This window comes from Erpetoichthys calabaricus, chromosome 4, assembly GCF_900747795.2.
Source record: "Erpetoichthys calabaricus chromosome 4, fErpCal1.3, whole genome shotgun sequence".
Classification (NCBI taxonomy): domain Eukaryota; kingdom Metazoa; phylum Chordata; class Cladistia; order Polypteriformes; family Polypteridae; genus Erpetoichthys; species Erpetoichthys calabaricus.
Genome location: NC_041397.2, coordinates 43,636,311 through 43,661,275, shown reverse-complemented (window position 1 = coordinate 43,661,275; position 24,965 = coordinate 43,636,311). Strand labels below are relative to the sequence as shown.

General features: G+C 35.9%; 2 protein-coding genes and 1 pseudogene across 2 annotated transcripts; all 3 read right to left on the bottom strand.

Annotated features, from left to right (window-relative positions):
• Positions 1-374: 374 nt before the first annotated feature.
• LOC127527430 (olfactory receptor 52P1-like) lies at positions 375-7,867 on the bottom strand (annotated as a pseudogene).
• Positions 7,868-11,619: 3,752 nt separating this feature from the next.
• Positions 11,620-12,932, bottom strand: LOC127527509 (olfactory receptor 52E4-like). Its single transcript, XM_051926551.1, has one exon. The coding sequence runs from the start codon at positions 12,930-12,932 to the stop codon at positions 11,931-11,933; it is 1,002 nt and encodes a 333-aa protein (XP_051782511.1). The 3' UTR covers positions 11,620-11,930.
• Positions 12,933-23,508: 10,576 nt separating this feature from the next.
• On the bottom strand, positions 23,509-24,510 carry LOC114651046 (olfactory receptor 52E4-like). Its single transcript, XM_028801002.2, has one exon. The coding sequence runs from the start codon at positions 24,508-24,510 to the stop codon at positions 23,509-23,511; it is 1,002 nt and encodes a 333-aa protein (XP_028656835.2).
• Between the last annotated feature and the right edge of the window lie 455 nt (positions 24,511-24,965).

Here is a 24,965-nt window from a genome sequence, read left to right as displayed (position 1 = left end):
GACTTTATTTAAACTTTTTTTGGCTATTCTTCCCTTTTGTGGGTAATGTGTAAATTATATGGTTTCTTTTGCTGTACACATACCAGAAATGTTATCATATACAGCACAAATAATGATGATTATCTATAAATGACGTGCCCGCCTTTGAAGTCTTAAAGTAATGAATTTTAAATGAGAATCATTTGTGTCACTTTTGTAGGTCGGACACAGCGAATGCGGTTTTTCACAAACAGTAAGTTACCACATGCACATCAGAAATTCTATGAACTTTAAAATTTGTTCTGAAGAAATTAGCAATACTTTTGTAAATAAGCAAACTCGAAATGTAAACCCTTAGGTTTCATTTACATAAGGTTCACGATTATCTTTAATATTTAAATGCTCAGTTTTAGGCTTAATCTTTTCCCAAAAAGGTGCTTCAGGAAACCTTCCCGTATTTCTTTAGTTCTGACACCGTAGATTACTGGATTTAACATCGGCGGCACCCAAAAGATACAACACCGTAAACGTAGCATGAACATGAGCAGGAACACTTTGACCAAATCTGTATGTAATAAAAGAAAATAACATTGTTGTATAGAAAGAAAGTATAACAAATAAATGTGAACCACAAGTATTGAACGCCTTCAGACGAGCTGTTTTTGATGCCAGTTTTAGTACAGCTCTCCATGATCATTACATAGGTAAAAATAATAAAAAATAGATCCGTACCAATTACAAAGAATGCAGCAGCAAGTCCGTAATAACTGTTAATAGTAATGTCTGTACATGCCAGTTTGACTACAGCCATATGGTCACAGAAGCAATGAGAAGATGATCGTGGATGAACAGAAAGGCAGCCGGGAAGCTAAAACAGGAATTAGGCCTGTTAATATAAAGCCCCCTCACGAAAAGTACTGCAACGATTTTAATAATATATGCATTTGTCAATATGGTAGTGTTAACGCAAAGGGTTGTATATGGCAACATACCGGTCGTATGCCATAACTGCTAATGTCGAGGATTCTAACGATGATAGGAAGTGAATTACAAACATCTGAACAAAACAAGCTTGAAAAGAAATCACGTTAGCTTGGAGCCAGAACATCTGCAACATCTTAGGAATTTGTAGAAGTGCATAGACCTAAGTCGATCAGAGCCAGAACACAAAGAAAGGAAAACATCGGGGTGTGGAGACTTTCTACAAGTTTAACTACGCATAATATTATAATATTGCCCACAACTGCTACAGAGTACATAACAAGAATGGAACAGACAACCATACATAATATGCCTCTAATCCAGGAAATCCCATCAAAAAAAAGTCTGGAGTCGCAACTGACAAGTTCGTGGGAGGCATTGCTTTCCTTCCTAGAAATAAGGGGGGAAAAAAAACAGAAAATGTAAATATTAATAGACCAAATGTAATCGTGAATTAAAATAAACGAGGGAATACTAATTACTTTTTTTCTTAAGAACTAAGATTTCAACACAATCATTAAATAACTAAACATCCTCGCGTAATCAAATTATGGGTAGCGCTTTGTGGACGGAGACAGTCAACCGCCGTGCTAACTCACTCACCCTAATGTCTATAATAATCCCTGCTGGTGATCCTTACATGATATGTACCGCTCAACGTTTCCCTTTGTCAGATTGCATATGCCAATAGAAAGCCATTAAATCTTCTCTTACTTTAACACGGCGGGGATTAATTAAAGATGAAGGCACTGCTTACGAAATGAAGGGATTCGTCGATTCTGCCTGCATGCTTTACTACTACGAGCAACTGGAGACCTGAAGTATGCCGAGAAGTTTATAGTTTCTCCCTTATTAATGCTGCGTTCTCTGTGGAATTAATTTAGCGGCTGCCACGACTAAACTTCCAAGGAACGTCAGCTAATGAGATTTACTGTTTAATCCCAATAAAAACATATTGTATCTTTCTTATTTTCAGTAATGTAGGCCTACAGTACATTTGTTTGTTAAGTTCATTCTGCTGCCATTATATATTATAGAGTTTAGTTGTGTAAAATGAAAAGAAGTTCTTCCATCCAATAAAATAAACTTTTACTAATATCGTATATTATACGTTTAAAAGTTACTGGAACAATTCATGTCCGTGCCATTTTACTCAAAGGTATTAATTGCTGCATGTTTCTTAAATGCTTTGTTTGTTTGAACAAATAATAACAAACTAGGCTTTTGTCTGACAGTTGCCAAATTAAGCTCTTAGGACGCACCGTATGTCAAATTTTACTACTGGTATATTTGATTTATGTACAAGACACGTACAAAAGTTAGACTGTGAGGATAAAAGGCTGCTTACGTAAATGTTCTATTAAAATAAAACCAATGAAAAGCCTCAGGTTTTTTTTTAGCAACATGTTAATTCAAATACTACTTTTAAAGAAATAATGTTTAATTATAAATTAAAGAAACACAGTCTTCCAGGTTCTTTGTATAGGAAGCATTTATTATTATTATTATATTTTCAATATATCAAACTCATTAACTACGTATATAGTCAGTAATCCATGCCCCCAAAAAACCTTGTCATCATGACTACTTTCTCTAAAGGCAGGCAGCAAAGTAAAAAAAAAAAAAAAAAAAAAAAAAAAAACTACAAAAATGGATGCCCATGAATTATCAAGTAGAATGACAATAGGGAATCTGAGACGAAATTACTTTAGAACAAGGTGACTCAAAAATATGAACTATGTATTTTCATTTAAAGATACTGTACCCCAACTTGCCACGAGCCTCACTGTATCAAATCTTGTAAAAAATGTAAAAGAAAAAAGAAAAAGAAAATAATAAATAAATAATTAAGAACTAGTTAAGAACATCTAGTAGAACGCGCAGTGGGTTCTGGCCGGCCTTTTGGCCTGGAATTTATGTTGGCCTTGCGTGTGCGTCGTGTGAGAAGCAAGTTCTAAATTTGTATTTCTGTATATAGCACAAAAACTATCACATGCGAATATTTACTGTATTGCATATGCTAAATATTGAAAAATAAACTGAATTGATATTTTTTTTTATCAAAGTTTATTTTACCCGAATTTTTTTCCTGTAAAAAAGATGCAACACGTTTTTGCGTTCTTAACAGATTACTTATCAAGGGAATGTCTTTCCCAAGCATTATCTATACGCAGGTCCTCACAATGTACCGCACAATGTTGCTATGATGAGTGACTGCCGCAAAGCAACACCTTTTCGTTTGTCCAGTGATGCGACCGCTTTGGTAAATATTACCATTTGGTTTAACTACCTAGTTTTCCATATAAAACTGTTGAATTGCCCCTAGAATATTCATGCTTTTAATATTATTATGCCAGGAAACACAGTTTTTTGAATGGATTTGCTTTAATTCCCAAATCTGAAAATTAACATTTAACTGTTATTTAGCCTAGTTGATTCATGGACTGTTAAAGTCTGGTAGGCTGATTTTATAATTTTATTTAAAATGAATCTACTGGAACTTAAGGTGTAATTCCTTGCCATCTCGGTATCTTCACGCATTTGGCAACACGATCAAGGATATCCTGGAGCGCAAACACAGAAGAGTTCATTTTTCCAGCCAGCAAAAGTTATCTATTAAAGCTTTCAGCTCATGAGGTGTCGCGTGTCTTCGCTGCACACGTTCTTTTCTGTCTTCACGCCCTTCATTGTTAATCTTTTATTTAACAAATATTTTGATTAACTTTAAAATTTTGTGACTGAATTGATCTGGGACTTCTGGTTCTAACTGAGATTGTCCACTTTCTAGTCGCTCCATGCTTTCCCTGAAGTTCGTTTGTTTAAAGATCCTGCTTCTACACATATACTTTTTGCAAATAACATCACCCGTCTCCGTGTAGTTAAAAATTTCTAACAGGAAGCAGGTACTGTCCTGGCGCTATATGGTAAATTTGTTTTAACAAGGATTGGCTCCAGCAGACCCCCCGTGACCCTGTGTTCGGATTCAGCGGGTTGGAAAATGGATGGATGGATGGATGTTTTAACTAATCATTATTCCGTTTTGAACCCTGAACACCGTTTATTCAATGCACCACTTGAACTCTCTTCAGCTTTTCACTTATACATGTTTAAAGTAACACGGAAACGAGCGGAATGTTCAAGAACAACAGCATATACTGTTTTATATAGCACATTTCTGTTTGAAACTCGTTTAAATCGGGTCTATAATTGTTTTAGTTTAATTTATGTTTAAATTTGATAGTTTAATTTTGCTTGAAAATCTGGTCTTTTTATGAAGGACCATCTCAAATCCATGAACGACGCTCCTGAAATGTCTGAGTGATCTCTTACGCGCTCAGCTTAGAGGGAACAATTGTCTGGAATCACTACAGATTTTTTTTTTTTACTTTTTTTCTGTCCACCTTGGCCACCTTACCTTATCATTGGACGCGCCTCAACAGACAATTAATTATATATAGATCTTATGTAAGTTATTTATTGTTTTTTGTTGTATATTATTTATGTATTATTATTATTATTTTTGTTTAATTTTAAAGTTTTTTTTCTTTACTTCTCTTTTTTTTGGAATCACATAACGTATTTTGAAGTTCATCTTTTGTATGAAAGTGTACTAAAGAAATTAATATTGCTGTTGATGATAAAAAAAAGCAAAAAATAACCCAGCCACAGGGGATGCACAAACCAGTGTGTTTCTTCGTGCCGGTCAATAGCCAGGATAATTGGGGTGGGTTATGTCCGGAAGGGCATCTGGTGTAAAATTTTGCCAAATCAATATGCGGACAACAATATAAACTTCCATACCAGATCGGTTGAGCCCCGGGTTAACAATGACTGCCACCAGTACTGTTAGCCAACAGGGTGCTGGCAGAAATTGGGCTACTGTTGGCCAAAGAAGAAGAAGGAGAAGAAGAGAGGGGAGACGTGTCCGGCGGCAGGAGGAAAGTAAAGAGAGTGGAACTGAGGGTAGGAACTTTGAATGTTGGCAGTATAACTGGTAAGGGGAGAGAGTTAGCAGAAATGATGGAGAAAAGGAAGGTTGATATATTGTGTGTGCAAGAGACTAAATGGAAGGGGAGTAAGGCCAGGTGGATTGGAGGTGGATTCAAATTGTCCTATCATCGTGTGGATGTGAAGAGAAATGTGGTAGGAGTTATTCTGAAGGAACAATATGTCAAAAGTGTTTTGGAGGTGAAAAGAGTGTCAGGCAGAGTAATGAAATGAAGCTGGAAATTGGAGGTGTGATGATGGAAGTTGTTAGTGCATATGCATCGCAAATTGGGTGTGCAATGGGTGAGAAAGAAGATTTTTGGAGTGAGTTGGATGAATTGATGAACAGTGTACCCAAGGGACAGAAAGTGGTGATTGGAGCGGATTTCAATGGGCATGTTGGTGAAGGGAACAGTGGAGATGAGGAGGTGATGGGTAGATATGGTGTCAAGGAGAGGAATGAAGAAGGTCAGAGGATAGTGGATTTTGCCAAAAGGATGGACATGGCTGTGGTGAATACATATTTTAAGAAGAGGGAGGAACATAGGGTTACGTACAAGAGTGGAGGAAGATGCACACAGGTAGATTACATCCTATACAGAAGAGTTGATCTGAAGGAGATTGAAGATTGCAAAGTGGTGGCAGGGGAAAGTGTTGTTAAGCAGCATAGGATGGTGGTCTGTAGGATGACGCTGGAGATTAAGAAGAGGAAGAGAGGGAAGGCAGAGCCAAGACAGAATACATGTGTGTAAATGAGAGGTAGGTCAGTGGAACGGTGAGGATGCAGGGAGTAGATTTGTGCGAAGGTGGATGACTTTAAATACTTGGGATTAATAGTACAGAGTAATGGGGATTGTGGAAGAGGGGTGAAAAAGAGAGTGCAGGCAGGATGGAATGGGTGGAGAAGAGTGTCAGGAGTGATTTGTGACAGACATGTATCAACAAGAGTGAAAGGGAAGGTCTACAGGACGGCAGTGAGACCAACTATGTTATATGGGCTGGAGATGGTGGCACTGACCAGAAAGCAGGAGACAGAGCTGGTGGTAGCAGAGTTAAAGATGCTAAGATTTGCACTGATTGCGACGAGGATGGATAGGATTAGAAATGAGTACATTAGAGGGTCAGCTCAAGTTGGACGGTTGGGAGAAAAAGTCAGAGAGGCGAGATTGCGTTGGTTTGGACATGTGCAGAGGAGAGATGCTGGCTATATTGGGAGAAGGATGCTAAGGATAGAGCTGCCAGGGAAAAGGAAAAGAGGAAGGCCTAAGCGAAGGTTTATGGATGTGGTGGGAGAGGACATGCAGGTGATGGGTGTAACAGAGCAAGATGCAGGGGACAGGGAGGTATGGAAGAGGATCCCACTGTGGCAAACACCAGCGGGAGCAGCAAAAAGAACAAGAAGAAGTTGATGATGTGAAAATTTAGTATTTACCAAATTGTGGGGTCAGTCTAGAGTTACCTTTCTCCCATTCTTGTTAACTACCCATGACAAATACAGTATTGACGTTTGCCGCATGACACAAGGATTCACATTAAGCTTGAAAGAGTAAGAAAACTGAGAGTTCCTTCAGAAATTGTTTCAGACTACGTATTCATATGATGTTTAGTAACTGAATAAAACAATTTTAAAAGCATTCAGTTGTTTTTCAATCACCCTGTATTGTGTGATAATAGAAGTTGTAACACCTTTTTAACACCACTGTTCCAAATGAATCAAAGGGACATAACAATTAATGATAATGAAAGTGTTTATTATAACAGAAACACACATAAGGGAGTGATAAACAAAAGAGTATCTACAAAATAACATACATACATACAAAAATAAATAAATAAATGGAACACAGGTACTAATCTTTGAACCTGATTCACTAAAAAAGTATAACCTTCCTTCAACTTAAAATAATTAAGGTAATGATGCACACTTAATATTTCAATCTGAGTCAATAGAATTTTTTATCTAATTAATATCACTTTTTAAGTTAAGGCAAATTATTTAGACTATGTGAGTACAATTCACTTGTTTTATAATGAGGTAAATCTATTTTTTAAGTTGTTACAATTTAAAATGGTTTATTGGTCATAAGCCTGTTTTTAATTTTAGAAATATTATGAACATATAACACATTGCAATGCTATACCAGAAAAATTTCTTTGTAGAAATCTCACTGATACAAACCCGCAATTTGTGCAAATTTCAAACATAGAATAGTAAATAAAAAAAGTACTTTGTGCATATCGGAACAAAAAAGCACTTGGCAGTGCAAATCTTTACAGTGTAAACTTCCTTCTTGAGCTTGGAATTGGAATATAATTCAAATAACCTTTAAAATGTTTCAATCTTTTCTCACTCATGATATCGTGTAAACAAATGATTACAAATGGTAGAGGTCACAAAATCACCTTCACAAAGGTAATCAACATGAGTATAATAATATAGAATCAACCATCTATCAACACCTTATAAAATGATGCAAAACAATGAGAAAGCATTTTGATTTGTTTTTGAAACATCTGACAGCTTTGAGTAAAAAAGAACCAAGAGCAGAACATGCAAATACACTCACAACTGTAACAATTTTATATTTACATGCAGAAAACTGTCAAACTGTCTGTGATGCACTCTGTAGTGCAGAATGTAGTTTTGTGACTCTTGCAGTAATTTTTTTCGTGTCGAGTCCCATCAGGATTTTTGAGCAACCTCAAAAGTGAATCTAAACTCCTTGGGGTACTGGAGGTTAAGAGTGTTGATGAGTCCTAACAATATGATGAAAGCCGTTGTAACTGAAAGCAAACCATTTAGGACCTTAACACCTTCGATAAAAACCCCTATGTCTCTGGGAGGATAAGAAAGACCTTCATCCTCTCTAAGGACAGCGATGGCCATGGCTGCATGCTGAAGATCACCAGATGCTTCCATCTCTTATGAAACCTGTCAGAAATTCCCATCACAAAACATTCCGGTTAGTAAAATAATGCAGATCATTTGAAATTGCTTTAAAGTCAGTAGGATCCAGTGTTGTGACAATCAATGAGATAAATAGATAGAGGCACTACACAGACTTGAAATACAATGATCTGCCATGAGGAAACAGTCAAATTGACCAACATTTGTTAATCACCACCTTACCAGATAGTAGTGTCTCTGTCTATACACCTCACTGATGACAATAATGCCAATATGTTCTGTAATCCCAGGTAACTTGCATTGTTGCCACCGTATGACATATTATATATGGTAACAACATTATGAGATTTTATGATATGATAACAGTCTTGATATCAGTATTTTGCAATTGTTTATGTTCACAGTTACGCTTGGTTTATAAAAAATCTGACAATATTTTATTCATTTTATTAATTGGCATTTGATCAATGCAAAAAAAAAATAAATTATTAAAATCTGTTAATAAAATTGTGACGCGGAAATGCGTCCCCATAGCAACTTGCTGCTGAAACCAGCACAACTCTGAGGCACAGTGAGGTGGTTAAACATGGTAATTAAGATAAAAGGGAAAATCTGAGAATGAAGGGTTTTAAAATATGAGGACTTGCAATCAGTCGTTAGCGTGTGAAGGGAAGGTGTTGTTGTAGTTCCATTTTTTCCGTCTTTCTCCGTGTTTTTTAAAGACATTGTGTTTTGTTGGTGTAACATTTTTTTTGAGTTTGTTATTTCTGAGATCACAGATGTAAGAAAGCGCTATTGGTTTGTTGTTATTGTTTCTGTTGAGCAGGGTTAGGTTAAGTTTGGTTGTGAAGCCTTTGGGTAAATTTCCCCTGAAACAGAATTCAGTTAGTTACATCTTACAGCATTGGGCTCCGAGAAAGTAATGATAGCAGCTTTATAAGGTGTGGGACATTGTCCACTAGGGGGGTCGTTTAACTGACCTGGGAATACAGAGGTGTGCATGGGCTGCTTGTGGGGAGAATAACAGTCTCCTATTAGTTAGTTCAGGCTCCTGATTGTTTGGAGGTTGGAGGAGCTCAATTATTTAAGACTGTTTCAGAGCCTTATTTTTTAGTTAATGGTCAGGAAGTTTTTTTCCTAGAGAGGGAAAGTTGTCTTTGAAGATAAAGCCATATTTTGATTATTTTTATTTTTTTCTATAATTTTTTTTGACAATGTATGTCCTTGCTGAAGTTTATGGGTTATTTATTTATTTTTTTTCCTTTGTAAAATTTTTGTTTGTGAGTATGGACACTATATATATTCCTGCCCCAGAACTTTACTTGCCAAATAGGACTGATATAATAAACAGCTGTTTTACTTTTTCTTCCTGCCGTAATTCTTTTGTTTTGACTCTGCTGGGGTCAACTTCCGGTCCTGGTTGGTCACAAACTACTAGCAGGTTACCTACTCCCATAGGCAGCTTGTGACAAAAATATAAAACACATTAATCATATAAATCAATGAAAGAACCTGAATTCTTCCCAGAGAAAGGCATCACCTGGAAGTTCATTGTGGAACAAGCTGCATTCTGGCAAAGGTAGAAGCTGTGCTGAATTCTAGGCCTCTCACATATCTGCATAATAAGCATGTAGAACCCCAGTCATTAACACCTGTGCCCTTCTTGGTTGGCAAAACAAGTACTTGCTTGCCATCAAAGACATCTTCATCAGACATTCAACGTGTGAACATGAACAATAAGGAAGTAGCTCAAAGACTGACATACAGGAACAGGCTTATGACTACATTTTGGAACCAATGGAGGAAAGAAGATTTGATTAACTTAAAATCCACTCATCAGTGTGACACTACCTGTGCCGCTGTGCTAAAGATCAGAGATACAGTGCTAATTTGAGAAGACAGAATCCCAAAATCTGGAAATTTGGAAGAGCTGGGGAACTTTTTTCAGGAAGAGATGGACTTGAACAGTCATGTACTGTCTGCACTTCATCTGGGATTATTTTGAGAAGACCAGTCCAATTAATTGAAAATTAGAAAGTAATGCTGAACAAATGATGAACACTTGTTTCATTGGGCAGGAAGGTTTTGAATCTTTATATAACTAATCATTTGCAGGAAGAAATATTTCTGCTAATTAATTGCAAACACTAAGCTGTTACACAGGTCATTTATATTACAAGTATATGCATGTGTGTGAATTGTAGATGGACCTGTATTACTCTGATGACAAAAGGAAAGAGAGAAGAAAGTTAGAAAACAATTGTCTGTGAGACTGATATGATTTCAAGTGAACTTGTTTATTGTTGTCTTATGTTAATTTACAATTAAACAAATAGTACATTAGAAGTTCCATTTTTCAACAGAAACCATAACGGTGCAGTGGGTAGTAGTATTTATTTCTGAATCCAATATCCTTGGTACAAAACAATGTACTTGCTGATTGTCCATGTGAAATTTGCACATTTCCTCGGTGTATGTGTGGGCTTTTCTCCAGGTAGTCCAGTTTTCCTGTTCAATAAAGTTGTTGGCTAATCTATTGGAATTGGACTCAAAGAAATTTATACACAAGAAAGCACATATACATTTTTCAGTAGCACTGCTTAATGTTATGAAAAAGAAATGTATTTTAAAATGGATGGATGAATAACTGGACAATTCTTGATTTGTTAATGTCCTTTAATTCGTCATTAAAATTAAACATCTCTGCAACCCAGAACTGCCTAGTGGCTTAAAAATTTATGGGAGTGTTATTTATTTACTGCAATCATTAAATTTTTATGTTTTGAATTTTAGTTAAGCAATAATGATAAAAACAAATATCAATTAAACATGACTAGTGAAATAAATTGGCTAAACATTTCAGTAAGAACAAGAAATGGAGTTTTATCAATTTGTATCCGTGTAATACCAATAGGCCAGTAAGTGTCTACTGAAATTTGGAGTAGTTATAACAGATTGGTGATCAGCTCAAAGAAAAATATTTATTACAACTTGAATTATTGCTTGCAGAATACTATTTAATGAAAGACCTTAACTTTAACCACTTTTGGAAAAAAAATTAAAAACGAAGGAAATTAAAAAATATATTTTTCAAAGCTATTCTTCCCGAAGGTGAAAAAGACCAGAAACAAACCAGAAACAAGTCAAAACCATTAAGATGAAACCCTAAACACCAATGCATAACTCTAAACCAGAAATCAAACTCAGAGGGAGAAACAGTATAATTGGAAACCTGAAGGCAGAGAAAAAGTATGTGTTTTGGTTGGTAGTTAGTGTGTGTGTGTTTAATATGAGGGGCCAAAAAGACCATAAATCATATAACTTGTGCGTATTGCATTGGTTTACATGTGAACATTCAGTGCATTCAATCAAAACTGAACCTTGCATGAACACTGAAATCAAATCTTTTGATTTTATTTGTGGAAATTGTTATTATCACTAAACCTTCCTGTCTTCTTTACCTGATATGTAATATCGTTTTAATCTGGGACTGATGAACACAATCATAACTGTCAAACAGTGTGATGATAAAATAAGTGAGCACTGCAGTCATATACAAACAATCCTTTGAATTTTGTGTAATGTTTATTACTAAAATGATACAGTGGAATATAACATTAAAACATGCATTGTTTATGTGCTGAAAAGCAAAACTGATGTTATGAATTTTTGCCTTTGTTAGGTTACTTAGTGTGCCTTATTTGTATTCAGCTGTATTCCCTTACATACTACTAGGTTTTGTTTGACTTTATTTAAACTTTTTTTGGCTATTCTTCCCTTTTGTGGTAATGTGTAAATTATATGGTTTCTTTTGCTGTACACATACCAGAAATGTTATCATATACAGCACAAATAATGATGATTATCTATAAATGACGTGCCCGCCTTTGAAGTCTTAAAGTATGAATTTTAAATGAGAATCATTTGTGTCACTTTTGTAGGTCGGACACAGCGAATGCGGTTTTTCACAAACAGTAAGTTACCACATGCACATCAGAAATTCTATGAACTTTAAAATTTGTTCTGAAGAAATTAGCAATACTTTTGTAAATAAGCAAACTCGAAATGTAAACCCTTAGGTTTCATTTACATAAGGTTCACGATTATCTTTAATATTTAAATGCTCAGTTTTAGGCTTAATCTTTTTCCCAAAAAGGTGCTTCAGGAAACCTTCCCGTATTTCTTTAGTTCTGACACCGTAGATTACTGGATTTAACATCGGCGGCACCAAAAGATACAACACCGTAAACGTAGCATGAACATGAGCAGGAACACTTTGACCAAATCTGTATGTAATAAAAGAAAATAACATTGTTGTATAGAAATAAAGTATAACAAATAAATGTGAACCACAAGTATTGAACGCCTTCAGACGAGCTGTTTTTGATGCCAGTTTTAGTACAGCTCTCATGATCATTACATAGGTAAAAATAATAAAAAATAGATCCGTACCAATTACAAAGAATGCAGCAGCAAGTCCGTAATAACTGTTAATAGTAATGTCTGTACATGCCAGTTTGACTACAGCCATATGGTCACAGAAGCAATGAGAGATGATCGTGGATGAACAGAAAGGCAGCCGGGAAGCTAAAACAGGAATTAGGCCTGTTAATATAAAGCCCCTCACGAAAAGTACTGCAACGATTTTAATAATATATGCATTTGTCAATATGGTAGTGTAACGCAAAGGGTTGTATATGGCAACATACCGGTCGTATGCCATAACTGCTAATGTCGAGGATTCTAACGATGATAGGAAGTGAATTACAAACATCTGAACAAAACAAGCTTGAAAAGAAATCACGTTAGCTTGGAGCCAGAACATCTGCAACATCTTAGGAATTGTAGAAGTGCATAGACCTAAGTCGATCAGAGCCAGAACACAAAGAAAGGAAAACATCGGGGTGTGGAGACTTTCTACAAGTTTAACTACGCATAATATTATAATATTGCCCACAACTGCTACAGAGTACATAACAAGGAATGGAACAGACAACCATACATAATATGCCTCTAATCCAGGAAATCCCATCAAAAAAAAGTCTGGAGTCGCAACTGACAAGTTCGTGGGAGGCATTGCTTTCCTTCCTAGAAATAAGGGGGAAAAAACAGGAAAATGTAAATATTAATAGACCAAATGTAATCGTGAATTAAAATAAACGAGGGAATACTAATTACTTTTTTTCTTAAGAACTAAGATTTCAACACAATCATTAAATAACTAAACATCCTCGCGTAATCAAATTATGGGTAGCGCTTTGTGGACGGAGACAGTCAACCGCCGTGCTAACTCACTCACCCTAATGTCTATAATAATCCCTGCTGGTGATCCTTACATGATATGTACCGCTCAACGTTTCCCTTTGTCAGATTGCATATGCCAATAGAAAGCCATTAAATCTTCTCTTACTTTAACACGGCGGGGATTAATTAAAGATGAAGGCACTGCTTACGAAATGAAGGGATTCGTCGATTCTGCCTGCATGCTTTACTACTACGAGCAACTGGAGACCTGAAGTATGCCGAGAAGTTTATAGTTTCTCCCTTATTAATGCTGCGTTCTCTGTGGAATTAATTTAGCGGCTGCCACGACTAAACTTCCAAGGAACGTCAGCTAATGAGATTTACTGTTTAATCCCAATAAAAACATATTGTATCTTTCTTATTTTCAGTAATGTAGGCCTACAGTACATTTGTTTGTTAAGTTCATTCTGCTGCCATTATATATTATAGAGTTTAGTTGTGTAAAATGAAAAGAAGTTCTTCCATCCAATAAAATAAACTTTTACTAATATCGTATATTATACGTTTAAAAGTTACTGGAACAATTCATGTCCGTGCCATTTTACTCAAAGGTATTAATTGCTGCATGTTTCTTAAATGCTTTGTTTGTTTGAACAAATAATAACAAACTAGGCTTTTGTCTGACAGTTGCCAAATTAAGCTCTTAGGACGCACCGTATGTCAAATTTTACTACTGGTATATTTGATTTATGTACAAGACACGTACAAAAGTTAGACTGTGAGGATAAAAGGCTGCTTACGTAAATGTTCTATTAAAATAAAACCAATGAAAAGCCTCAGGTTTTTTTTAGCAACATGTTAATTCAAATACTACTTTTAAAGAAATAATGTTTAATTATAAATTAAAGAAACACAGTCTTCCAGGTTCTTTGTATAGGAAGCATTTATTATTATTATTATATTTTCAATATATCAAACTCATTAACTACGTATATAGTCAGTAATCCATGCCCCCAAAAACCTTGTCATCATGACTACTTTCTCTAAAGGCAGGCAGCAAAGTAAAAAAAAAAAAAACAAAAAAAAAAAACTACAAAAATGGATGCCCATGAATTATCAAGTAGAATGACAATAGGGAATCTGAGACGAAATTACTTTAGAACAAGGTGACTCAAAAATATGAACTATGTATTTTCATTTAAAGATACCCCAACTTGCCACGAGCCTCACTGTATCAAATCTTGTAAAAAATGTAAAAGAAAAACGAAAAAGAAAATAATAAATAAATAATTAAGAACTAGTTAAGAACATCTAGTAGAACGCGCAGTGGGTTCTGGCCGGCCTTTTGGCCTGGAATTTATGTTGGCCTTGCTTGTGCGTCGTGTGAGAAGCAAGTTCTAAATTGGTATTTCTGTATATAGCACAAAAACTATCACATGCGAATATTTACTGTATTGCATATGCTAACTATTGAAAAATAAACTGAATTGATACATTTTTTTTTTATCAAAGTTTATTTTACCCGAATTTTTTTCCTGTAAAAAAGCTGCAACACGTTTTTGCGTTCTTAACAGATTACTTATCAAGGGAATGTCTTTCCCAAGCATTATCTATACGCAGGTCCTCACAATGTACCGCACAATGTTGCTATGATGAGTGACTGCCGCAAAGCAACACCTTTTCGTTTGTCCAGTGATGCGACCGCTTTGGTAAATATTACCATTTGGTTTAACTACCTAGTTTTCCATATAAAACTGTTGAATTGCCCCTAGAATATACATGCTTTTAATATTATTATGCCAGGAAACACAGTTTTTTGAATGGATTTGCTTTAATTCCCAAATCTGAAAATTAACATTTAACTGTTATTTAGCCTAGTTGATTCATGGACTGTTAAAGTCTGGTAGGCTGATTTTATAATTTTATTTAAAATGAATCTACTGGAACTTAAAGGTGTAATTCCTTGCCATCTCGGTATCTTCACGCATTTGGCAACACGATCAAGGATATCCTGGAGCGCAAACACAGAAGAGTTCATTTTTCCAGCCAGCAAAAGTTATCTATTAAAGCTTTTAGCTCATGAGGTGTCGCGTGTCTTCGCTGCACACGTTCTTTTCTGTCTTCACGCCCTTGATTGTTAATCTTTAATTTAACAAATATTTTGATTAACTTTAAAATTTTGTGACTGAATTGATCTGGGATTTCTGGTTCTAACTGAGATTGTCCACTTTCTAGTCGCTCCATGCTTTCCCTGAAGTTCGTTTGTTTAAAGATCCTGCTTCTACACATATACTTTTTGCAAATAACATCACCCGTCTCCGTGTAGTTAAAAATTTCTAACAGGAAGCAGGTACTGTCCTGGCGCTATATGGTAAATTTGTTTTAACAAGGATTGGCTCCAGCAGACCCCCGTGACCCTGTGTTCGGATTCAGCGGGTTGTAAAATGGATGGATGGATGGATGTTTTAACTAATCATTATTCCGTTTTGAACCCTGAACACCGTTTATTCAATGCACCACTTGAACTCTCTTCAGCTTTTCACTTACACATGTTTAAAGTAACACGGAAACGAGCGGAATGTTCAAGAACAACAGCATATACTGTTTTATATAGCACAATTCTGTTTGAAACTCGTTTAAATCGGGTCTATAATTGTTTTAGTTTAATTTATGTTTAAATTTGATAGTTTAATTTTGCTTGAAAATCTGGTCTTTTTATGAAGGACCATCTCAAATCCATGAGCGACGCTCCTGAAATGTCTGAGTGATCTCTTACGCGCTCAGCTTAGAGGGAACAATTGTCTGGAATCACTACAGATTTTTTTTTAAACTTTTTTTCTGTCCACCTTGGCCACCTGACCTTATCATTGGACGCGCCTCAACAGACAATTAATTATATATAGATCTTATGTAAGTTATTTATTGTTTTTTGTTGTATATTATTTATGTATTATTATTATTATTATTGTTTAATTTTAAAGTTTTTTTTCTTTACTTCTCTTTTTTTTGGAATCACATAAAGTATTTTGAACTTCATCTTTTGTATGAAAGTGTACTAAAGAAATTAATATTGCTGTTGATGATGTGAAAATAACCCAGCAACAGGGGATGCACAAACCAGTGTGTTTCTTCGTGCCGGTCAATAGCCAGGATAAATGGGGTGGGTTATGTCCGGAAGGGCATCTGGTGTAAAATTTTGCCAAATCAATATGCGGACAACAATATAAACTTGAATACCGGATCGGTTGAGCCCCGGGTTAACAATGACCGCCACCAGTACTGTTAGCCAACAGGGTGCTGGCAGAAATTGGGCTACTGTTGGCCAAAGAAGAAGAAGGAGAAGAAGACAGGGGAGACGTGTCCGGAGGCAGGAGGAAAGTAAAGAGAGTGGAACTGAGGGTAGGAACTTTGAATGTTGGCAGTATAACTGGTAAGGGGAGAGAGTTAGCAGATATGATGGAGAGAAGGAGGGTTGATATATTGTGTGTGCAAGAGACTAAATGGAAGGGGAGTAAGGCCAGGTGGATTGGAGGTGAATTCAAATTGTCCTATAACGGTATGGATGGGAGGAGAAATGTGGTAGGAGTTATTCTGAAGGAACAGTATGTCAAAAGTGTTTTGGAGGTGAAAAGAGTGTCAGGCAGAGTAATGATATGAAGCTGGAAATTGGAGGTGTGATGATGAAAGTTGTTAGTGCATATGCATCGCAAATTGGGTGTGCAATGGGTGAGAAAGAAGATTTTTGGAGTAAGTTGGATGAAGTGATGAACAGTGTACCCAAAGGACAGAAAGTGGTGATTGGAGCGGATTTCAATGGGCATGTTGGTGAAGGGAACAGTAGAGACGAGGAGGTGATGGGTAGATATGGTGTCAAGGAGAGGAATGAAGAAGGTCAGAGGATAGTGGATTTTGCCAAAAGGATGGACATGGCTGTGGTGAATACATATTTTAAGAAGAGGGAGGAACATAGGGTTACGTACAAGAGTGGAGGAAGATGCACACAGGTAGATTACATCCTATACAGAAGAGTTGATCTGAAGGAGATTGAAGATTGCAAAGTGGTGGCAGGGGAAAGTGTTGTTAAGCAGCATAGGATGGTGGTGTGTAGGATGACGCTGGAGATTAAGAAGAGGAAGAGAGGGAAGGCAGAGCCAAGACAGAATACATGTGTGTAAATGAGAGGTAGGTCAGTGGAACGGTGAGGATGCAGGGAGTAGATTTGTGCGAAGGTGGATGAATTTAAATACTTGGGATCAACAGTACAGAGTAATGGGGATTGTGGAAGAGGGGTGAAAAAGAGAATGCAGGCAGGATGGAATGGGTGGAGAAGAGTGTCAGGAGTGATTTGTGACAGACAGGTATCAACAAGAGTGAAAGGGAAGGTCTACAGGACGGTAGTGAGACCAACTATGTTATATGGGCTGGAGACGGCGGCACTGACCAGAAAGCAGGAGACAGAGCTCGTGGTAGCACAGTTAAAGATGCTAAGATTTGCACTGATTGCGACGAGGATGGATAGGATTAGAAATGAGTACATTAGAGGGTCAGCTCAAGTTGGACGGTTGGGAGAAAAAGTCAGAGAGGCGAGATTGCGTTGGTTTGGACATGTGCAGAGGAGAGATGCTGGCTATATTGGGAGAAGGATGCTAAGGATAGAGCTGCCAGGGAAAAGGAAAAGAGGAAGGCCTAAGCGAAGGTTTATGGATGTGGTGGGAGAGGACATGCAGGTGATGGGTGTAACAGAGCAAGATGCAGGGGACAGGGAGGTATGGAAGAGGATCCCACTGTGGCAAACCCTAGCGGGAGCAGCAAAAAGAACAAGAAGAAGTTGATGATGTGAAAATTTAGTATTTACCAAATTGTGGGGTCAGTCTAGAGTTACCTTTCTCCCATTCTTGTTAACTACCCATGACAAATACAGTATTGACGTTTGCCGCATGACACAAGGATTCACATTAAGCTTGAAAGAGTAAGAAAACTGAGAGTTCCTTCAGAAATTGTTTCAGACTACGTATTCATATGATGTTTAGTAACTGAATAAAACAATTTTAAAAGCATTCAGTTGTTTTTCAATCACCCTGTATTGTGTGATAATAGAAGTTGTAACACCTTTTTAACACCACTGTTCCGAATGAATCAAAGGGACATAAGAATTAATGATAACGAAAGTGTTTATTATAACAGAAACACACATAAGGGAGTGATAAACAAAAGAGTACCTACAAAATAACATACATACATACAAAAATAAATAAATAAATGGAACACAGATACTAATCTTTGAACCTGATTCACTAAAAAAGTATAACCTTCCTTCAACTTAAAATAATTAAGGTAATTATGCACACTTAATATTTCAATCTGAGTCAATAGAATTTTTTATATAATTAATATCACTTTTTAAGTTAAGGCAAATTATTTAGACTATGTGAGTACAATTCACTTGTTTTATAATGAGGTAAATCTATTTTTTAAGTTGTTACAATTTAAAATGGTTTATTGGTCATAAGCCTGTTTTTAATTTTAGAAATATTATGAACATATAACACATTGCAATGCTATACCAGAAAAATTTCTTTGTACAAATCTCACTGATACAAACCTGCAATTTGTGCAAATTTCAAACATAGAATAGTAAATTAAAAAAAGTACTTTGTGCATATCGGAACAAAAAAGCACTTGGCAGTGCAAATCTTTACAGTGTAAACTTCCTTCTTGAGCTTGGAATTGGAATATAATTCAAATAACCTTTAAAATGTTTCAATCTTTTCTCACTCATGATATCGTGTAAACAAATGATTACAAATGGTAGAGGTCACAAAATCACCTTCACAAAGGTAATCAACATGAGTATAATAATATAGAATCAACCATCTATCAACACCTTATAAAATGATGCAAAACAATGAGAAAGCATTTTGATTTGTTTGTGAAACATCTGACAGCTTTGAGTAAAAAAGAACCAAGAGCAGAACATGCAAATACACTCACAACTGTAACAATTTTATATTTACATGCAGAAAACTGTCAAACTGTCTGTGATGCACTCTGCAGTGCAGAATGTAGTTTTGTGACTCTTGCAGTAATTTTTTTCGTGTCGAGTCCCATCAGGATTTTTGAGCAACCTCAAAAGTGAATCTAAACTCCTTGGGGTACTGGAGGTTAAGAGTGTTGATGAGTCCTAACAATATGATGAAAGCCGTTGTAACTGAAAGCAAACCATTTAGGACCTTAACACCTTCGATAAAAACCCCTATGTCTCTGGGTGGATAAGAAAGACCTTCATCCTCTCTAAGGACAGCGATGGCCATGGCTGCATGCTGAAGATCACCAGATGCTTCCATCTCTTATGAAACCTGTCAGAAATTCCCATCACAAAACATTCCGGTTAGTAAAATAATGCAGATCATTTGAAATTGCTTTAAAGTCAGTAGGATCCAGTGTTGTGACAATCAAAGAGATAAATAGATAGAGGCACTACACAGACTTGAAATACAATGATCTGCCATGAGGAAACAGTCAAATTGACCAACATTTGTTAATCACCACCTTACCAGATAGTAGTGTCTCTGTCTATACACGTCACTGATTACAATAATGCCAATATGTTCTGTAATCCCAGGTAACTTGCATTGTTGCCACCGTATGACATATTATATATGGTAACAACATTATGAGATTTTATGATATGATAACGGTCTTGATATCAGTATTTTGCAATTGTTTATGTTCACAGTTATGCTTGGTTTATAAAAAATATGACAATATTTTATTCATTTTATTAATTGGCATTTGATCAATGCAAAAAAAAAAAAAAATTATTAAAATCTGTTAATAAAATTGCGACGCGGAAATGCGTCCCCATAGCAACTTGCTGCTGAAACCAGCACAACTCTGAGGCACAGTGAGGTGGTTAAACATGGTAATTAAGATAAAAGGGAAAATCTGAGAATGAAGGGTTTTAAAATATGAGGACTTGCCGTCAGTCGTTAGCGTGTGAAGGGAAGGTGTTGTTGTAGTTCCATAATTTCTGTCTTTCTCCGTGTTTTTTAAAGACATTGTGTTTTGTTGGTGTAACATTTTTTTTGAGTTTTTTATTTCTGAGATCACAAATGTAAGAAAGCGCTATTGGTTTGTTGTTATTGTTTCTGTTGAGCAGGATTAGGTTAAGTTTGGTTGTGAAGCCTTTGGGTAAATTTCCCCTGAAACAGAATTCAGTTAGTTATGTCCTACAGCAATGGGCTCCGAGAAAGAAATGATAGCAACTTTATAAGGTGTGGGACATTGTCCACTAGGGGGGTCGTTTAACTGACCTGGGAATACAGAGGTGTGCATGGGCTGTTTGTGGGGAGAATAACAGTCTCCTATTAGTTAGTTCAGGCTCCTGATTGTTTGGAGGTTGGAGGAGCTCAATTATTTAAGACTGCTTCAGAGCCTTATTTTTTAGTTAATGGTCAGGAAGTTTTTTTCCTAGAGAGGGAAAGTTGTCTTTGAAGATAAAGCCATATTTTGATTATTTTGATTTTTTTCTATAATTTTTTTTGACAACGTATGTCCTTGCTGAAGTTTATGGGTTATTTATTTATTTTTTTTCCTTTGTAAAATTTTTGTTTGTGAGTATGGACACTATATATATTCCTGCCCCAGAACTTTACTTGCCAAATAGGACTGATATAATAAACAGCTGTTTTACTTTTTCTTCCTGCCGTAATTCTTTTGTTTTGACTCTGCTGGGGGGTCAACTTCCGGTCCTGGTCGGTCACAAACTACTAGCAGGTTACCTACTCCCATAGGCAGCTTGTGACAAAAATATAAAACACATTAATCATATAAATCAATGAAAGAACCTGAATTCTTCCCAGAGAAAGGCATCACCTGGAAGTTCATTGTGGAACAAGCTGCATTCTGGCAAAGGTAGAAGCTGTGCTGAATTCTAGGCCTCTCACATATCTGCATAATAAGCATGATGAACCCCAGTCATTAACACCTGTGCCCTTCTTGGTTGGCAAAACAAGTACTTGCTTGCCATCAAAGACATCTTCATCAGACATTCAACGTGTGAACATGAACAATAAGGAAGTAGCTCAAAAACTGACATACAGGAACAGGCTTATGACTACATTTTGGAACCAATGGAGGAAAGAAGATTTGATTAACTTAAAATCCACTCATCAGTGTGACACTACCTGTGCCGCTGTGCTAAAGATCAGAGATACAGTGCTAATTTGAGAAGACAGAATCCCAAAATCTGGAAATTTGGAAGAGCTGGGGAACTTTTTTCAGGAAGAGATGGACTTGAACAGTCATGTACTGTCTGCACTTCATCTGGGATTATTTTGAGAAGACCAGTCCAATTAATTGAAAATTAGAAAGTAATGCTGAACAAATGATGAACACTTGTTTCATTGGGCAGGAAGGTTTTGAATCTTTATATAACTAATCATTTGCAGGAAGAAATATTTCTGCTAATTAATTGCAAACACTAAGCTGTTACACAGGTTATTTATATTACAAGTATATGCATGTGTGTGAATTGTAGATGGAACTGTATTACTCTGATGACAAAAGGAAAGAGAGAAGAAAGTTAGAAAACAATTGTCTGTGAGACTGATATGATGTTAAGTGAACTTGTTTATTGTTGTCTTATGTTAATTTACAATTAAACAAATAGTACATTAGAAGTTCCATTTTTCAACAGAAACCATAACGGTGCAGTGGGTAGTAGTATTTATTTCTGAATCCAATATCCTTGGTACAAAACAATGTACTTGCTGATTGTCCATGTGAAATTTGCACATTTCCTCGGTGTATGTGTGGACTTTTCTCCAGGTAGTCCAGTTTTCCTGTTCAATAAAGTTGTTTGGTTAATCTATTGGAATTGGACTCAAAGAAATTTATACACAAGAAAGCACATATACATTTTTCAGTAGCACTGCTTAATGTTATGAAAAAGAAATGTATTTTAAAATGGATGGATGAATAACTGGACAATTCTTGATTTGTTAATGTCCTTTAATTCGTCATTAAAATTAAACATCTCTGCAACCCAGAACTGCCTAGTGGCTTAAAAATTTATGGGAGTGTTATTTATTTACTGCAATCATTAAATTTTTATGTTTTGAATTTTAGTTAAGCAATAATGATAAAAACAAATATCAATTAAACATGACTAGTGAAATAAATTGGCTAAACATTTCAGTAAGAACAAGAAATGGAGTTTTATCAATTCGTATCCGTGTAATACCAATAGGCCAGTAAGTGTCTACTGAAATTTGGAGTAGTTATAACAGATTGATGATCAGCTCAATGAAAAATATTTATTACAACTTGAATTATTGCTTGCAGAATACTATTTAATGAAAGACCTTAACTTTAACCACTTTTGGAAAAAAAATTAAAAACGAAGGAAATTAAAAAATATATTTTTCAAAGCTATTCTTCCTGAAGGTGAAAAAGACCAGAAACAAACCAGAAACAAGTCAAAACCATTAAGATGAAACCCTAAACACCAATGCATAACTCTAAACCAGAAATCAAACTCAGAGGGAGAAACAGTATAATTGGAAACCTGAAGGCAGAGAAAAAGTATGTGTTTTGGTTGGTAGTTAGTGTGTGTGTGTTTAATATGAGGGGCCAAAAAGACCATAAATCATATAACTTGTGCGTATTGCATTGGTTTACATGTGAACATTCAGTGCATTCAATCAAAACTGAACCTTGCATGAACACTGAAATCAAATCTTTTGATTTTATTTGTGGAAATTGTTATTATCACTAAACCTTCCTGTCTTCTTTACCTGATATGTAATATCGTTTTAATCTGGGACTGATGAACACAATCATAACTGTCAAACAGTGTGATGATAAAATAAGTGAGCACTGCAGTCATATACAAACAATCCTTTGAATTATGTGTAATGTTTATTACTAAAATGATACAGTGGAATATAACATTAAAACATACATTGTTTATGTGCTGAAAAGCAAAACTGATGTTATGAATTTTTGCCTTTGTTAGGTTACTTAGTGTGCCTTATTTGTATTCAGCTGTATTCCCTTACATACTGCTAGGTTTTGTTTGACTTTATTTAAACTTTTTTTGACTATTATTTCCTTTTGTGGTAATGTGTAAATTATATGGTTTCTTTTGCTGTACACATACCAGAAATGTTATCATATACAGCACAAATAATGATGATTATCTATAAATGACGTGCTCGCCTTTGAAGTTTTGAAGTATGAATTTTAAATGAGAATCATTTGTGTCACTTTTGTAGGTCGGACAGCGAATGCGGTTTTTCACAAACAGTAAGTTACTACATGCACATCAGAAATTCTATGAACTTTAAAATTTGTTCTGAAGAAATTAGCAATACTTTTGTAAATAAGCAAACTCGAAATGTAAACCCTTAGGTTTCATTTACATAAGGTTCACGATTATCTTTAATATTTAAATGATCAGTTTTAGGCTTAATCTTTTTCCCAAAAAGGTGCTTCAGGAAACCTTCCCGTATTTCTTTAGTTCTGACACCGTAGATTACTGGATTTAACATCGGCGGCACCAAAAGATACAACACCGTAAACGTAGCATGAACATGAGCAGGAACACTTTGACCAAATCTGTATGTAATAAAAGAAAATAACATTGTTGTATAGAAATAAAGTATAACAAATAAATGTGAACCACAAGTATTGAACGCCTTCAGACGAGCTGTTTTTGATGCCAGTTTTAGTACAGCTCTCATGATCATTACATAGGTAAAAATAATAAAAAATAGATCCGTACCAATTACAAAGAATGCAGCAGCAAGTCCGTAATAACTGTTAATAGTAATGTCTGTACATGCCAGTTTGACTACAGCCATATGGTCACAGAAGCAATGAGAGATGATCGTGGATGAACAGAAAGGCAGCCGGGAAGCTAAAACAGGAATTAGGCCTGTTAATATAAAGCCCCTCACGAAAAGTACTGCAACGATTTTAATAATATATGCATTTGTCAATATCGTAGTGTAACGCAAAGGGTTGTATATGGCAACATACCGGTCGTATGCCATAACTGCTAATGTCGAGGATTCTAACGATGATAGGAAGTGAATTACAAACATCTGAACAAAACAAGCATGAAAAGAAATCACGTTAGCTCGGAGCCAGAACATCTGCAACATCTTAGGAATTGTAGAAGTGCATAGACCTAAGTCGATCAGAGCCAGAACACAAAGAAAGGAAAACATCGGGGTGTGGAGACTTTCTTCAAGTTTAACTACGCATAATATTATAATATTGCCCACAACTGCTACAGAGTACATAACAAGGAATGGAACAGACAACCATACATAATATGCCTCTAATCCAGGAAATCCCATCAAAAAAAAGTCTGGAGTCGCAACTGACAAGTTCGTGGGAGGCATTGCTTTCCTTCCTAGAAATAAGGGGGAAAAAACAGGAAAATGTAAATATTAATAGACCAAATGTAATCGTGTATTAAAATAAACGAGGGAATACTAATTACTTTTTTTCTTAAGAACTAAGATTTCAACACAATCATTAAATAACTAAACATCCTCGCGTAATCAAATTATGGGTAGCGCTTTGTGGACGGAGACAGTCAACCGCCATGCTAACTCACTCACCCTAATGTCTATAATAATCCCTGCTGGTGATCCTTACATGATATTTACCGCTCAACGTTTCCCTTTGTCAGATTGCATATGCCAATAGAAAGCCATTAAGTCTTCTCTTACTTTAACACAGCGGGGATTAATTAAAGATGAAGGCACTGCTTACGAAATGAAGGGATTCGTCGATTCTGCCTGCATGCTTTACTACTACCATACGAGCAACTGGAGACCTGAAGTATGCCGAG